Source organism: Plecotus auritus, assembly GCF_963455305.1.
Source record: "Plecotus auritus genome assembly, chromosome: 6".
NCBI lineage: Eukaryota > Metazoa > Chordata > Mammalia > Chiroptera > Vespertilionidae > Plecotus > Plecotus auritus.
This window is the reverse complement of record NC_137773.1, coordinates 87,276,584-87,294,343: the sequence shown is the minus strand read 5'-3', so window position 1 is coordinate 87,294,343 and position 17,760 is coordinate 87,276,584. Positions and strand designations below refer to the sequence as shown.

Sequence of the window (17,760 nt, the reverse complement as noted above, 5' to 3'; positions counted from 1 at the left end):
CAGCCAATGCCTTGATTTCAGAGATCTAGCCTGCCTCCAGCACTGAGACAATAAAATCCCGTTGTTCTAAGCTACCCAGTTTGTGATAGTTTGTTCTGGCAGCTCTAGAAGACTAATAACATGACCCTGGAAAATCTGATCGGGGTCAGAGCAAAACCCTCTGGAGGAATACAGCTACAGGAATTCCCAAGCTTTAGATTGGTCACATCTGAGCTCATAACTAACCATGACACGTGACAGGAGGAAACAAGCCACCAGGAGCGACAAAGATCATCTCGCAGGACTGTGGAACCCGGGTTGGCATCAAGGAGGCGAGAGATGGTTGTTGCTCAACCTCCCTCAGGACGCCGGGTTGCCAGGGATGCGGGGAAGGAAACTGGGGCGGGGTGGGGGTGGGTGTTGGGCTAAGGTTACAAAGTTTCACTGATGCAAGGTGAGGATTTCCCCAGATCTAATCTACAGCATGGTGACTGTAGTGAACAATATCTTGTTATATTCCTAAAATTTACTGAAAGGGTAGGTCTTACATGTTCTTTTTTTTTTTTTTTTAAATATATTTTATTGATATTTTACAGAGAGGAAGGGAGAGGGATAGAGAGTCAGAAACATCGATGAGAGAGAAACATCGATCAGCTGCCTCCTGCACACCCCCTACTGGGGATGTGCCCACAACCAAGGTACATGCCCTTGACCGGAATCGAACCTGGGACCCTTCAGTCCGCAGGCCGACGCTCTATCCACTGAGCCAAACCGGTTTCGGCGGTCTTACATGTTCTTACCTGCTATTTTCAACAACATGGATAGATCCTGAGGGTTATTAGGCTAATGAAATAAGTCACACGGAAAAGGACAAATGCCTATGATTTCACTCAGAGGTAGAACATAAAACAAAACAAAAACAAACTCTAGAACGGTAGTCACCAGAGGGTAAGAAGGGTGGGAGGGAGGGCAAATTGGGTAGAGGAACAATACATGGTAATGAAAAGAAACTAGACTTTTGGTGGTGAGCATGCAATAGAGTACACCAATGTCATGTTATAATAACACACCTGAACTGTATATACAGCACAACCAATGTTATGGCAATACATTTAACTTAAAAAAAGGAAAAAATGGTAACTATGTGAGGTGATAGAAATGTTAATTACCTTGATGGTGGTGATCATTTTACAAGACATACGTAAGTCAAAGTTTCAAGTTGTTCACCGTAAGCTTATAATTTTTATGCGAATTATACTTCAATAAAGCTGAGAAAAACCCTCTACCTTTTCTTTCATTCAACATCTGTGCTCAGAAGAGATTAATAGACCCATTTTGCTGAAACGCAAAGGACAAAGAAGACTGTGGTCCCTCCCAGGGGATGAGCATGCTGCATTTAAAAAAAAAAAAATCACAAGTCGATGATATTACATTCCAACTTGGAAATCTCAAGAATCAAGGATCAGTAGGGAGAAGGTTTGAGAGGAATACGTGACCTCGGCTCTGCAACTTCCACTGGCACTCGCTGATCTCCGGGTTCAGGTCCCTCCTCCAGAACCCACAGCACCAAGCAATTTGCTTACCAGTATGATTGTGCAAACTGGCCCCAGGAAACTCCAGACAAACCCTGTCTCGGTATTCAACCAGCAGCTATGGAGAGAAACAGGAGGAGTCAGTGCTTGCCTCAGTCTTGACCTTCAAGTTAATTACTCCAGCCAAGTGCAGAAAATTAGGAGATGAGATGGAGATAAAAAAATTCTCATGATGGGGCAGGTGGCATTTCAATTTTCTTTGGACTCTAGCAAGTGCTCTATCTGACCTCCTTCCTGAGTAAATGTTCCTGAAACGCTCACTTCGTGCCGTGGGGAGAGGCCATTCTCAATTCAGAACCTTTGTAATCCCTTTTCCCTCTTTTCAGGACTCTCCATGGCACACCTTGTCATTCAAATGTCAGCTCAAACGTCAACTACTCTGAGACGCCTTTTTTTTATGGCGTCTATTTGGATCATAAATATCGTGTTTAGCTTGTTCACTGGCCGATTGCCCGCCTTCCCCTACTAGATTATGAGCTGCTTGAGAATTTAGACGTTGAATGTCTGTTCATCTCTGAATACACAGAACTGCTTTGGACATGGCATTCCATAACTATTTATTGAAAGAAAGGATCTTGCCATTTGCAGCAACACAGATGAAACCTGAGGGCATGATACTAAGTGAGATAAGTCAAAGAAAGATGAATGACGTCACTTATATATGGAATCTTAAGGGGGGAAAAACAAGCTCACAGATACAGAGAACAGATAGGTGGTTGCCAGATGTGGGGGTGGGGTGGGGGTGGGGTGGGGGTGGGGTGGGAGAAATGGGTGAGGGAGGTCAAAAGATGCAAGCTGTCAGTTATAAAATTAACTAGTCCTGGGGATGCCGTGTATAGCATGGTGACTATAGTTCATAATGTTGTCTATTTTAAAGTTGCTAGAAGAGTACATGTTAAAAGTTCTTCTCACAAGTAAAAAGTGTGTAACTATGTGAGGGGATGGGTGTTAACTAGATTACTGTGGTGATCATTTCACAATATATAGAAATCTTTTATCTATATGCTGCTTTTATTAAACATGCACCTCCACAGTCAAAACCTAAACCAGGCGTTACATGAGAGCATACTATTCTGGTTTACAAATGACATCGACACATTCTCCAGAAACATACTGACATTCTACTCCAAATTTATGTTGGATTTCCAAAACCCACCCACTTCCAGTGTGTATACCACATGTGTATGTCGGATTGCATCCTGTGCTGTAAGGATGGGCAGTCTAGTTCCTGGAATCCAGGGAAAGCTGGCCTATTTAGGCAATTGATTGCTGTGACCATTGGAAAATATAAGACTTTCAGGTTACTTGAGGGTGTATTAGCTGTAAGAGAACATTCCATTTTGTTCACAGTGATCCATATGGGGTATGACAGATAATTAGGGAATCAGAGTTTATAATAGACTTCTATTAGATAAAGCCCTTTTAATCACTTCCTTCAACCTCCTGAATTACTCCATAGTAGCTATAATTGTTTTATGATTTCCTCTGAATGGCCAATTAGCAGTGATACGCCTGTCTCCCTTTTCCCCTAGCAATAGCACAAACATAGTCCGATTCAATTACATTTATCTTTCTTTTTTGAAACTCTACAGAGAGCTTGGGGGATGTGATACTGTTGCATCCTTAGCGGTTTTAGTGGTAGACGGGATTGAGTCTTGGACAAAGTGGGGACGAGCAGTCTCCTTTGCTCTTTCATCTCCCTGTGCTCTGCAAAGCTAACTCTTCACAGAAAGCCTGGACAGTGCCAAGTAGCTTTTGAGGAATGCAAGGTTTGCTTTACTAAGTACTTGCACGGCTTTTCCTGCTATGAACTAGTCAATGTATAATTGCGTGCAGCGAATGAACAGCGGTGTGGACCTTTAGAGGTCATGCAAAGATCCGAAACCTCTCCGTTTTCAGTGATCATTGCTTATGCCTCCCGTGGCTGCGTACGGAGCTCTCTGTTGAGTTTAATAATACAGAGGAATCGCTTGGTGTTCAGTGGCGGGTTATGCCGCTCTTTGTAAGCGCCTTTACGAAGTATCCATAGCAGACACTGTGACAGAAGATTTTTGGAAATGTGTATCTGTGCTTAGGAATCAAGGTTTTCAAGCTAGAATGGCCTGGGCTATGAGGAGATGGGCAGATTCTTTCTGGAACAAAAACATCCATCATTCAAAATTATTATCTATATGTAAAAACTGTGCATAGTTTTATTTGATTCTGGCTGAGTTTTTAATGTCCTTCTTGGAGATTCCAGTGAAAATTGCACTTAAATAGTGGAGGAAGGGAATATGCTTGCTCTCTCCTGCTCTTATGGAAAAAATAAACAACAACAAAAAACCACATCTATATGAGAAAAACAAGGTGTGGTGTTTGTCCCAGTCTGCTTTTTCTTGACTTCATATTCTTGGCTTTCATGGGTAGTAAAGTAAGCAAAAGCAGGAAACTAAAAAAAGGGTTATGTGGTCATAGGAATCCTAACAAAACGTCAACCTAGTAATAGGACATGGTCCCTAGTAATAGGGACTTTGTTAGAGGGCAGGTTTTCTATGGCTCTGAACTTGGTCTCCTCAAACAATAGAGCTCTACCGCCCTGGTAGTCAAGTTTGCCAACCACATGGTCTCTCCTGGCACTGAGTCTCCAGTAGCAGAGTATAAAGGCAGGAAAATGTTTGCAACCTGAGAAGAGGCTGTCCACACCCGGTCAGGACCGACCACTTACGCAAATACTGGCTATGTCCCTCAGCTATTACCATTTACACAAATACTGGCTATTTCCCTCTCGGCTCTGCTTCTCTGCCTGCCGGCCTCAGGGCATCAGACTAAAAGCTCTGGAGACTGTTCTCCTGGGAGCAGCCCCCCACCAAGGGCTGATGGGAGGGAGCTGGTGGGTCAATGTGTAGGCTCCCTCCCCCTTGGGTGGGATAACGGTGGTGCACACCCTGTGCGGTCTCCCCTTGGTACCTGTGGTATTAAACCCGGTGACCCACAGCAGGACCTGCTCCTGAATTCACTGTGTGTGTTCCTTCTCCTCCCTGTCTCACTTCCCCACCTCCTTCCTAGTGCTTCCGAGATCATCTCAAATCTTTGTCAATGATGCCTTCCTTCCCAAAACTTTCCCAAACCACCTACAGGTGTTGTCCAAATTCCATGCCCACCCCAGTCTCCCCAGCCTTCTCCCAGCCCAGTCCATCTGTTCTTTAAACACACCTCAAGCTCTCCCCCATGGGCACACTTTCGTCCTCATCCATGTTGCTACCCCCTTTCCTCTTTGCTGTGTACCTTCCAGCAGAGCTTTTAAGACCCAGCTCCTGCCTCCTCCAGGAAGCCTTCCCTGAACTTTCCAGCTTTCAGATGCCATCAGCCTCTGGTCTGTGCGGGGTCTTATCCTACCTGCACCAGCAGGAGGCACTTCCTCGTGGCAGCCTTGCATGGTCACCATCTCCTGACAGGACAGTCAGGCCTGAACTCAGCTTGGACACTTCCTAGTTATGTGACCCGGGCAATTTCTGCAACTGTCCTGAGCCTCGATTTCCTCTGCAGATACTACTTATTATGCTGTTACTCTATGTTCGTTTGGTCTCGGGCTGCCATGCACAGCAGCACAGGTTGTACACTCCACAAACCCAGGGCACGATGTCTCCTGTGCATGATGGAGACGCTTTGATTTAATGCGGGATGTTTGTTGGGAGGCACCAGTGATAATAGGGTTGTAAAGCTTATGGGGTTTAGGTTATGATGGGTGCTCACTGAGTGTGAGGTCCTTTTCCTCACCTCTTATCCTACAACCTCACCTCAAGTAGAAACCATCATCAGGCAGGGAGGAAACCCGGATCACTGAACCCCCAAACACGGCTCAGCAGAGTGCCTACAGCACGGGGTGATAAGGCCCAGATCCAGGTCCTCACATGCCCCCCTCTCACTGTCCTAGGGAGAAAGGTTTTCTGAGCCCGTTTCCTCGTCTGTAAATTGAAGTAGCAGCACTCCCTCAGGGCCCGTCAGAGAACTAAGGAAATAACACAGCGAGTTACCGTCTCTGCCCTGTCCACCTCCTTCTTGTCCTAGAATTTACCGGATTTTGTCCTCAAAGTGGACTCCGTCTTTTACTTACATAAACCGTGTATGTGAAATCATGAGTTTGGTATTCTGGCCATTTTTTTCTACTTACCTACAAAATAAATACTTTTTAAAATTAGCACTTACCAGCATACTACCGAAAATGATCTCGCATAGAAACGTGGTAAACACACCTCACTTAGAACAGACAATATCATAACAGTGATGCTAACTGCGACATGAATAATGCTTTGCTCTGTGCCAGGCCCTGCTTTAGATGCTTTGCAGATAACAATTCGTTTAACGTTTAACCCTCCCAACAGCACCCTGATGTCATACGGCTGTTCGCCCCCACTGTACAGGTCAGGACATGGAAGCACTGCTAGGAGGTAGTGGAGCCAAGACTCAAACTCAAGAAGGTTGCCTCCAGAGTCCATGATTTGAAAACTGTGCAACCACGCCCTGACCGGGTAGCTCAGTTGGTTGGAGCGCCGTCCCGTACACCAAAAGGCTGCAGGTTCGATTCCAGGTCAGGGCACATACCTAGGTTGTGGGTTCGATCCCTGGTCGGGGCGTGTATGGGAGGCAACTGATTGCTATCTCTCTTTCACATCAGTGTTTCTCTCTCCCGCCCTCTTCCTCTCTCTCTCAAATCAATTTAAAAACATACAGTCAAGTCCACTGTTTACATCGCCGCAGTTTACCTAGACTCCAGCTCAAACAGGAGCCCCTGGCTCTGCGCATGCGCAACCTGTGCAGCTGTTCGCGGCAGCCGGAGAGCATCCGTATACAAAAAGCGCACTGACCGGTAGCCACGCTCCTGACAATGTCATTGCTCTTCTGTGGTTCATGTCATGATCACCACGAACCCTGGCAGCAGGGGCTTCAGGGAGGGCGGGGATGTCACTTACCGATTATGCATCCCGTAGCCCTGCGGCTGCACGCTGACGGAGACAGCCACCACCAGCCCTGGGAGCCCGTAGCCAAAGGCGCAGAGATACCGCATCTTGACGTTGCGGGAGTTGAAGTAGTTCACCACCTTCAGGTTCCTGACCATGAGGAAGAGCATCACGGCCTCCACCAGCATCCAGAAGAAGCAGGCGAGGAAGAGGTAGTGCAGCACGCCCGCGATGACGGAGCAGCCTATCTGAGAGGAGAAGCGCGTGCACTCAGGACTCCCCGCCCCCTCCCAAGGGTCAGGTTCAGAGGAAGAGGGCAGGAGAGGGACTACTTTGATGGGCATTCCCCAAACACAGCCCATTCACTGGTTCTTTCGTTCATTCATTCATTCATTCATTCCACAAATATTTATAAGAGAGTCTCCATCACGGGCTGCACCCGCCCTGTGATAGGGTGACCGATCGTCCTGGTTTGCCTGGGACTGAGTTTTCCCAGGACATGTGACTGTCGATGCTAACACTGGGAGCATTTGGGGTAAAAACGGGTAGAGGATCCCCTACTTTAGGAGATGACTGAAGATATGGGGGCGGGAGGTTCACAAACTACAGCCGCTGCACTGGCTGCCTGTTTTATAAGTAACGTTTCAGGGGCACACAGCCACGCCCATTTATGTATCCTCTAGGGCTGTTTTCAGACTAAAACAGCAGATGAGAGTAGTTGCAGCAGAAATCGTAGGATCCGTAAAGCCGACTGTATCCTATCTGGGTCTTTATAGAAGCTTGCCCAATGCTGGCCTACGATGGGAGTGGGGTGCCACTACCAGCATTTTGTTCCCAAAGGGACTGGGAAGCCAAGCATCCCGCAGGGAGAGGGGTATCTCTGCACAAAGAATGGCCACCCGCCCAGATTGTCAATAGTGCTGCTTGGGGAAACTCCGAGAGCCTCCTTTGTTTCGGGCACAGGTCTGGGGGTCAACGAACCCAAGTTCTTGCTCTCACAGGGCACACAGTCTACTGGCAAAAGTAAAACAATAAATAATCAATATGGTTTCAAGGACGTGCTGGGAAGGAATGTAACATGGAGTGGTAAGCTGAGTGTCTCCGCTGTATCCGTATTGACAGCTGTAACGCTATTGCCGGTTATTTTCTGCCTTGGGGGGTGCTGTCCTGTGTGTTGCAGCATCCCTGGCCTCCACCCACGACATGCCAGCAGTACCCTCTCCCAGTGGTGACAGCCAATAATGTCTCCAGATAGTGCTAAGTGTCCCCCAGGGAGGGGGGGGGGGAGGCAGAATCATCCCAGGCGAGAACCAATGGTTTAAAGAGTAAGAGGAGGGACTGCCACAATATATAATATGATCAGGGAGATGATTTTAAACTGAGACCAATTATAAGAAGTCAACCAGATGAGGTACTGGAGGATGAGTACTCTGAAGAGGGCATAGCATGTGCAAAGGTCCTGAGGTGGGAACCACTATAGAGGGAGTTGGGTAGGGATGAGCAGAGGCAGATGTGGAGACCATGGGGCTGGATGGGGGCCTAGCCTGAGGGATGTGAGACCTGGTTGTCGGTCTTGTCTACACCGGTGAGGAAGAGAAACTTGGCCAAGAAAAGGCACACGCAGAGGTGCAGGTGGAGGTAGGTGTTGCGGTTGCGAATGGCACGACACAGCAGGAAAGTGGCGATGGCCAAGATGAGACACACCAGGGAGATGATCATGCCCACGTAGCTAATGACGTACAAGGAGAAATCCATCTGTCAGGAAAAAGATACTCCACTCAGACAGAGAAAAACATTCTCCTGGGCAGGAAACGGAATGATACAGACCCCTGACTTGGGCAGAAAGAGCTTGGGGAACTTTTCTTCCTCTGACATCAGCGTAAACGAGATATTGCCCATCACCATTCTTTGGCATCTATAAGCATCCGTCAGCACCATTCCCACCCCTGTCCCATTCCCCACCCCACATGTTACTACGGCAGGATGTCTACAAACTACACTTCCCAGAATCTCCTGGGGCTAAGGTCCTGGATGTCCTTCAGGTTCTCCCATATGATGCATGCATGGAAGTGTGGGAAGACAGATACCAGCTTTCTGCAGTCAGGAGTGAGCTGTGGCTGGACACCACATTCCAATGGTCCAGTTTTTAATTCTAATAGGTGGGGAGTGGCCTGACAGCAGCAATTTTTATCTTCTGATTGCAGCGGCAGAGGGGTGATCCTGAAGCCAAAATCCAAGTGGCAGCTCCCTGACTTTAACTGCTCCATCCCTTCCTGGGAGCACCCAGTTCCCTGTGTTCGATCCCCTCCTGCTTGAAATACCTAGAGCGGTTCCTGTTCCCTGCACTGAACCAGGACTGATGCATACATGTTCAGAGACGCCAGCTCCCGGGAGTGGAAATGACAAGCTGAGTCCTTCCCATACACCATTATTCATCAATCATTTTAAACTAATTTTAAACCTATTCGAGTGTCCTCTGTGTATTAAAGATATTAAGAAAGGTATGCCAGGCACCATCTCATGAGCTCCTCTTGACAACATGGTGACCCCGAAGCTAAGAAAACAGTCTACAGTTCTGCTGGTTTCTAGTTGTATGAGCTTGAACAAGACACTTGATTGCTCTGTGCCTTTCTTTCTTCATCTGTTCAAAAGGGGATACCAGTAGTAACTACCTTATAGGATTGTTTTAAGATTTTAGGAGCATTCAATGAAAATACTGAAATTACAACTGTGCCACAAGCATATGACGTGCTGTGGAAGTGTTAGCTGCCATCATTTTTTTCTTATTCTCAATTTTGAGATGAAAGAACTGGGTTCAGGCTCAGAGAGGCTAAGTGATTTGCCCAAGGAAACACAGCCAGGATGTGAAAGAGATAGGACTTAAAACTAGGTCTGTCTTGCTTGGGATCTGATTTTCTTACGTCCTACGCATTGTATTTCTCTAAATAGCATTCAGGGCCCTCCTGGCAGAAAACTGAACCTCAGATCTGGCATGATAGGCAAGGATACTCACCCCAGCACTAAGGAGGTTGTCTTTCCTCTATATCAAATCTGCCTGCTCTCCAAGTCTCATTTCATACTCTATTTCCTTCCTGATCTATCACCAGCTCTCACTGATACAACTGAATTCCCACAGCCTCTTGCACCATTTGCATAATTTAGTAGAAAGAGACCTCTGGATCCAGATTGTCCTAAGTTCAAATCCCACCTCAACCAATTACAAGCTTCATGCTTAGGCAGACTGCTGAGCCTCAGTCTCCCATCCTAGAAAATGGGTCTAAAACTAACAAGTTAAAATAAAGGGTCCAGTACATAGTAGGTGCTCATTAAATGGAATCTGTGATTGGTATTGTATCTGCACCTATTTAGGGTCATTTCTCATTTGATATATGAGTGTCATGGCTTCCCAAGCAGACCACGAATTCCCTCTGTCCTCATGACTCACTCACATAACACACACCATGAGGGGCACACTCAGATGTTGAGTCATTTTTTCCCAATCAGGAGTGGGGAACCACAGCACAGGGTGTCAGCACTGACCGTGAGGTCGCCGGAAGCCATGATGATGGCCAGGTTCGCCAGTCGACTGCAGCTGCAGACAGTATACATCTCGGAGGCTTCAAGGACCACACAGCCAGATGGTGTCCACCTACCGCTCCCCATGTCTGTGCTCCAGGAAACACAGATGGGCCTCTCAAACTTCTGCTTTGGCTGAAAATGCAAAGGCTCTTGGTCACCTGAGAGCCCCTCTTGAACGGACTCAATGTGATCACTTAAGAGTCATTTGGGGCAAGAAGATGCAGGGATGTTCTGTAGGGAATGGAGGAAAATGCTGATATTTCAATGTGCAGTGATGAAAAGAAATGTCTTGGATGCCAGACCTGTCTCTACCACTGGCTTGGTCATAGCTAATGTAAATAAAGTCCACGTGTATGTTCCTGCATCAACGTTACATCATCTAAAATAATGTTACAGGTTGAGGAAAGGAAGAACACCACATAGAGAGAGAAGAGCGCAGCCCTGGCCAGGCGGCTCGGTTGATTGGAGCATCGTCCTGCACACCAAAAGGTTTTGGGTTCGATTCCTGGTCGGGGCACATACCTAGGTTTTGGGTTTTATCCCTGGTCGGGGCATGTTACGGGAAGCAACTGACTGATGTTCCTCTCTCACCTTGATCTCTCTCTCCCTTTCTCCCCCTTTCTCTTTCTCTAAAATCCTTGGGTGAAAATTTAGAAACAAAAAGAAGTAGAAGAGCCCTAACTGGTTTGGCTCAGTGGATAGAGCATCGGCCTGTGGACTAAAGGGTCCCAGGTTTGATTCCGGTCAAGGGCATGTACCTTGGTTGCGGGCACATCCCCAGTAGGAGGTGTGCAGGAGGCAGCTGATTGATGTTTCTCTCTCATCGATGTTTCTAACTCTCTATCCCTCTCCCTTCCTCTCTGTAAAAAAAATCAATAAAATATATTAAAAAAAAAAAAAGAAGTAGAAGAGCTCATTCTTCTAGAATGGGCTTGTGTTGCTAGTCATTGGGTTCTTATGAGAAATGAGAGTCAAGCCTGTCAGTAGGCAGGTGGGGACCCAGTGAGGACCTCTTCACAAACCTCGATGTTCTCCAGAGTGTAGATGACTGGCTCAGAGAACCCATCTTTCTTCTCCCCCGTCATGACGCCCCCAATGATGCGAGAATTCATCTTCAACTTCCTCTTGGAGTTGGTCAAGGGGGTCTGAGAGTCTTGGAAGAAGCTCTCATCGAGCACAGACTCCATACCCGCAAAGGAGACAAACGCCACCCCAGTGGTTCCTGCAAGTCCCCCAAGGGCAAAAAAATGAATAAATAAATAAAAAGGAATCGTTTGCTCAGTAAGTATCACAGATGGCCCAACACATACAGACACATGTATGCTTTAGTACCCTGTACATCTCTGCACCGTCACTGGCCTGCTCTGAGGAGTGACACACCAGTGGATTTCCAGGTGACCCTCAGCAGAACCATAAAAGGAAAATCCCGAGGTGGTATCACCTGGAGAAATCTGGGCAACCTTCACAAAATAAATTTGCATTTGTACTTTTAAGGGACGGTTTGACTCAGCAGTGGGAACTAACATCCCTCCCACGTTTTTGGTTATTCTCATTCACTCTCTTGGGTGGTCTCAATGTTGATGGTCTCCAGGGATGTGTTCCAGGCTGGCCCCCGTGCCCTTCAGAGAGCACATAGATCAGGGGGTGGCTGACAATGGCCAACAAGCCAATCGAGCCATTGCTTGGGGTTTTTTGTTTTTCCTAAATAAAAGTTGTATTGCAACATAGCCACACGCATTCCTTTACGTATTGCCTGTGAATGCTTTTGCACCATGATGGCAGAGTTGAATAATTGGGACAGAGATTGTAGTGCCCTCAACGCCTAGAACAATTACCAACCAGCCCTCTACAGGGAAAGCTTGCCAACACCGATACAAATTGGCACTGTCACTAGAAGGACAGTAGGAGCCACATGTGTGATTTTAAATTGTCTAGTAGTCACATTTTAGAAAAGGGAAAAAACAGGTGAAATTAATTATAATAATTTTAACTCACATGCAAAATAACATTCCAACATGCAATCAGTATAAACAACTATTAATAAGATATTTCACATCCTTTTTTTTTTTTTTTTTTTTTTTTGCATCAAGCCTTTGGAATTGGTATATCTTTTACATTTACAGATTTACCACATTTCAAGTGCTCAGTGACCAAATGTGGCCAGTAGCTGCTGCATTGGAGAGGGAAGCTCTCGATACTGCAGTATTGTGAAAGTATTTATTTCATGTCTGATTTCCCTCAGATGGAAAGCTCCTTGAGGCCACAGATTATTTATTTCTTTTTTTTTTTGTTTGTTTAATATATTTTATTGATTTTTACAGAGAGGAAGGGAGAGGGATAGAGAGTTAGAAACATCGATGAGAGAGAAACATCGATCAGCTGCCTCCTTCACACCCCCTACTGGGGATATGCCCGCAACCAAGGTACATGCCCTTGACCGGAATCGAACCTGGGACCCTTCAGTCCACAGGCCGATGCTCTATCCACTGAGCCAAACCGGTTAGGGCCACGGACTTTTTCTACCTCCACCATCAGGAGTCCCTCAGTGTCTGGCACAGGTCTTGGCATGAAGGAGTTGATCAATTCATATTTGCCGATTGAACGCACCCAAACCACCCTCCTTGACTCTCACGAGCAGGTCTGTACCTGTGGATTCAGATTCTTCGATTGTGGAACAGCCAATCTTCATCTCATCCCCTTTGGCTTTCAAGTTAAAGGTCACATTCTCTTCAGCACATTCTTCCTTGATAACTTTGCTCTCGATATCTAAAAGGAGAAAGGGAGGCTTTGCATGACATCGCCCAGAAAGTGGGTCGCTTTGGGTTTCAGACACAGGTTCGCATCCCTGGTTGCAAGCCACGGAAAGAACAGAAAGGCCAGTTGTCTTGGGCACGCACTACAGCCCCTTCATGAACGATAGGTGTGTGGGAGCAGCAAACATGAGAAACCCAGTCGGAGCTCTAGGAGCGAGCTCTCACATCGTAGGGGATGCATCAGGGAAAGACAGAGCTGAAGTCGACGGTGATGAAGGCTAGAGTGTTGAGACACTCTTGCTACTACAAATTTAGATGCGTTTTCCAAAGCCAAAGAGAACAGGAAGGGACTGGGATAAGCCCAGCCTGTGGACAAGGGCTCAGGTTCTGCAGTCAGGTGACGCGAACTGGGAGCCCCCGCCCTGCTGCTCACCAGCTGTGTAAACCTGAGCAAAGTCTTAACCTCTCTGAACCTCAGGTCTCTCACCTGGAACATGGCCATAAGTACAGGACTCTTCATGAAAACACAACACATAATGGAACCAGAGGAACCCTTTAAAAATATAAACAATGCCATGCCTGCTCCCAGACTCTCCAATTCTGCCCCCCAGCTTACTTCGAATAAAATCCTGCGTCCCTACATTTATCTACAAAACCTGCCTCTCCCTTTTCTGACTCCTTCTCTTGCAGCTGTTACTGTACTCTCCTCCACATCAGCCACACTGGCCTTCTTAGTGTTCCCTGAACTCGCCAAGTATTCCCACATTTGCTCTTTCTCCAAATATGGGGTGTCCCCAAAAATGTATACACACACTTGGAATAATTATAAAGGCCGTGTTTAATAAAATATATTTCATTTTTAAAAACTGAGCTCTCCGAGGTTAAAGTGTGCATACATTTTTTAGGATGCCCCATATTTATGTGGCTCCCTTCCCTCAGGTCCCTGCCCCAGTGGGACTTCCCCTAACCACGCTGTGTAAGACAACAACACTCCCTCTCATCCTGACCCTCCCTAGCCTCCTTATCCTGCTGCATTTTTTCTCTATAGCACTAACTCTATCTGGTATACAGACGTCTGTTTGTCTGACTCAGCTCACTAAAATATAAGATTCATGAGGCCAGTCTTGTTCACTACTGGTAGCAGTCCACCAAGTACTCTATTTCCACATCATGACCTCCCAGGCACCTATCAGGATAGAAATTCCGAAGGTTGTGTGACTGATCCTAGAATGAGTACCATGAGTGGGGTACTGCCGTAAAAGGTCTACAGCACTCAGGATCCCAAGTGGTCACAGATCACATATCTTCAGGGTGTATCAGTCAGAAGAGGATCACTTAGGCCTCAGTAACAAACAACCCCAAATCTTAGTGGATTAAAAATAACAATAATTTCCCATCAATGCACTGACTTGGGATGGTGTTCTGTTTTGTCCTTACATTGAGACCTGCACAGATGGAGAAACTGTGACCTGAAGCATGACCTGTCGGTAGGGCAGAGGGAAAGAAAGCTCTGGAAGGTCTCACACTGGCAACTATTCCATTCACAATCCACTGATCAGGACTAGTCACAAAATCCCACCTAACTCCAAGCCAGGAAGTACCATCCTACCATGGGCCCATTTGAACACAGCAAGTGACTATCATCCCTTAACACCTGGCATAGAGCAGGCACTTCGCAAGTACTTATTGAGTGAATTAATGACACACTCCAAACGCAGTGCCTGGCAACACACACACAGCGCCCAGCACTCAACCCATGAGAAATGTTGAAATATGATTAGAGTTGCTTTGCTGTAAGTTCAAAAGTTTGAAACAGTTGGGAAAATGGCATATGGAGAATCACATCGCCGAAGCCACTCCTCAAAACCAGCACCCAGGGGTGACCTTGCCATGAAGGATATGTCCTACCCAAGTGCTCCGTCTGAATAGTCTGACTGCCATTCGTTGAGGGTTTCAGAAAAGCTGCCAAAGTGGTGCTTTCCACACTCTCCAGTAAGACAGTGGCCAGCGTGGAGGTCTCGTCTTTGGTGAAGTTGGCCCACGTGGATGTTTGTTCAAGCACAGAGGCAAAGCTCTCAGCCGTACTCTGCAAGGAAAAGGGTGCTTGCTTGCTTTTTCTCTTCCTCTTTCCTCTCTCTGTCTGTCTCTCAGTCTCCCTACCTCTCTTTCTCTCTGTTTTTCTGTGTGTCTCTTCTCTCTCTCTCATCCATGAAATAATAACTGTCCTTTCTCTTCAAGAGAGTGTTTTACAGCCCTAGCCTGTTTTGCTCAGTGGTTAGAGCATTGGCCGGTGGACTGAAAGGTCCCAGGTTTGATTCCAGTCAAGGGCATGTACCCCGATTACAGGCTTGATGCCCTGCCCAGTTGGGGCTAGTGGGAAGCAACCAATTGATGTGTCTCTCACACATGTATGTTTCTCTCTGACATCGATGTTTCTTTCTCTCTGTCTCTCCCCCTCTCTTTCATTCTCTCTAAAAATCAATGGGAAAATATCCTTGAGTGAAGATTAACAAAAATAAAATAAAATAATTTTTAAAGAGTAATCCAATCCCCTATTTTAAAAAAGTAGATGAGTGGATAAGCAAGCTATGGCCCAGCCATACAAGGGAATATTACTCAGCCATGAAAAGGAGTGAGGCACTGACACTCACTGCAGCACGGATGGACCTTGAACACAGGATTCTCAGTGAGAGAAGCCAGACACACAAGGCCACACCGTGTGTGATTCCATTCATGTGACATGTCCAGAGCAGGCAGATCCACAGGGACAGGAAGTGGACTAGTGGTTGCTGGGTGGAGGGGATGAGGAGAGATGCTTACACAGTTTCCTTTTGGATGGTAAGGATGTTCTAGAACTATAGTGGTGATGTTGGCTCAACCATGTGAATGTGCTAAATGTCACTAATAGTTGCCCCAAAAAGGGCATGGAGCTATCGATAAACACAAGATTAACAACTCTCAAAGGCACTGTGCTAAGTGAAAAAAGCCAGGCGCGAAGGGCTGCATACAGTGTGACCCCATTTATATGATGTTTTAAAAAGATAAAACTATAACAACAGAACAGATCAGGGATTTATCGAGCCTAGTGGTGGACAGAATATGCGACTATAAAGGGGAAGTCCAAGGAAGTTTGGGATGGGGGAGTGGGGAATTAGAACTGTTCTGTGTTCTGATTGTAGTGGTACCATGTACTCAGGTAATGATAAAACATGTAAAATTGTCCAAAAAAGGGCAATTCTGCTGTATGTTAACTTTTATTGTTTTGTTCTGTTTTTTTACTGTATGTTAACTTTTCAAACCTCACAACTTTTATAAATTAAACTTGAACTCACAGCTCAATTATAAAGAGGACTTTCTGCACCCCTGAGAGATTCAAAACATGAAATACAATTACAAAGGCGTCATTACCTTTAGAGAAACGGCAGTGGTCTTATTTGCACAGGTCTCATCCAGGACGCTGAAGGTGGCATTCATGAGAGCACAAAACGAAACCTGTGCCCAGAAGGAAGAACTCTCGTGAGCACTGATCTGTCCCTCCCCCAAGCATTCAAGGTACAGACTGGGCCACCAAGACCACTGCATGGGGTGGCTGGCCCTCAGTCCCTGAGGCGTCGTGAGTCCCTAGAACCCTCAGGGAAATACAAACTCACCATATGATCCAAAATGGAGCCACAGCACTTATCTCGTCCATGAATAAAACATCAGACACACATGAAAGCAGAACGTCACAGTGGGGTGAAAAGATGGGGAGATGTGTGGAAAAAAATCAGTGGCTAAATACTTACATCTTCAGGCTCCACTGCTGCTCCCACTTGGCATAGCAGGACCTGTTTATTGTTGGGGATCACATCTTCTTTACACTTGAAGGGAACTCCTAGGAATAGCACAAAAGCAACCAAATCAGACTTAACCATAGCAAGATATGACTGAAGCAAGTCTGATTACGTCACGCCCTGCTTCAAGTCCATCCACTGCCATGTTCTACAACAGTGGAAACAAGCAAACTCAACACTACCACACAGGGACCCCGAGATGTTCTATAAAGCTCCAAAACAAACAAATCTAAGCAAGGTGTTGCTTAGGAATATACGCAAGGGGGGAAATCTTTATTTAAGTAAGGTAATTATGAACACAAGTTCAGAGTGATTCCCTCAGGGGCAGAGACAGGGATGTGGAATGGGGAAGAAGCAAGGACAGCGATGATATTCTACTTATGTTGACAAGGCCTCAGGTAGATTCATTTTATAACTGTACTTCATTGCTTCCATGTAAGTTACTTATATTTTTAACATCCCAAATAATCCATATTTTAACATTTTTAAACCTCTTATGGTTTCCCGTTGTTCTTGACAAAGAAGACTGCAAAATTGTTTGCATGGCTCACAATATCCTACAGTGTCTGACCCTGACCACCTTCTCAGATACAGCTAATGCCATTTCTCTTGCCCTTTCTCTGTGTTAGCCTCAGAGCCTTTGCATGTGATTGTCACGCTTCATCTGGGAAATTCCTACTCTTCCTTCAAGCTCCAGCTGAAATGCTATTTTCCCAAAGCATATGAAATATCCCATTAGTCACTCCAAAGTGTTCTAAGGTTCTTCAGTGGTCACATTCATCATGGTCATTAAATAATTATTTATGTACTCTCTACTTTTTTCCCTCGACTATAAGCTATGTGAGGGCACGTATCATGTCCATCATCTCCAGGAATGAATTCTCAGTGTACGGGTCAGTTTGATTCATTAACTAATTAACAGATGCTCTGAAAATAATGTATTGAATGAGTGAATGAATGAATGTGTAAATGAATGAACGAATAAAGAGAGAACATGTGGATGAGGTGAAAGTAAGAAAAGGATCCAGAGGTTGGACAGAGAGAGAAAGACACAGATTCCAGTGCCAAGACACACAAGGAGATGATT

The 17,760-nt window shown here is 46.0% G+C and overlaps 1 protein-coding gene across 2 annotated transcripts in view; it reads right to left on the bottom strand.

Annotated features, from left to right (window-relative positions):
* ADGRE1 (adhesion G protein-coupled receptor E1) overlaps positions 1-17,760 on the bottom strand; it is a 53,304-nt gene that overhangs the window by 14,907 nt on the left and 20,637 nt on the right. For both annotated transcript variants that reach the window (XM_080673862.1, XM_080673861.1), the window contains exons 10-18: positions 16,626-16,714; positions 16,249-16,332; positions 14,749-14,926; positions 12,734-12,853; positions 11,110-11,309; positions 10,049-10,219; positions 8,069-8,263; positions 6,521-6,756; positions 1,563-1,629 (exon numbers count right to left, since the gene is read on the bottom strand). In XM_080673862.1, the coding sequence (XP_080529988.1) occupies positions 1,563-1,629; positions 6,521-6,756; positions 8,069-8,263; positions 10,049-10,219; positions 11,110-11,309; positions 12,734-12,853; positions 14,749-14,926; positions 16,249-16,332; positions 16,626-16,714 (1,340 nt within the window). The remainder of the gene's footprint in view (positions 1-1,562; positions 1,630-6,520; positions 6,757-8,068; positions 8,264-10,048; positions 10,220-11,109; positions 11,310-12,733; positions 12,854-14,748; positions 14,927-16,248; positions 16,333-16,625; positions 16,715-17,760) is intronic.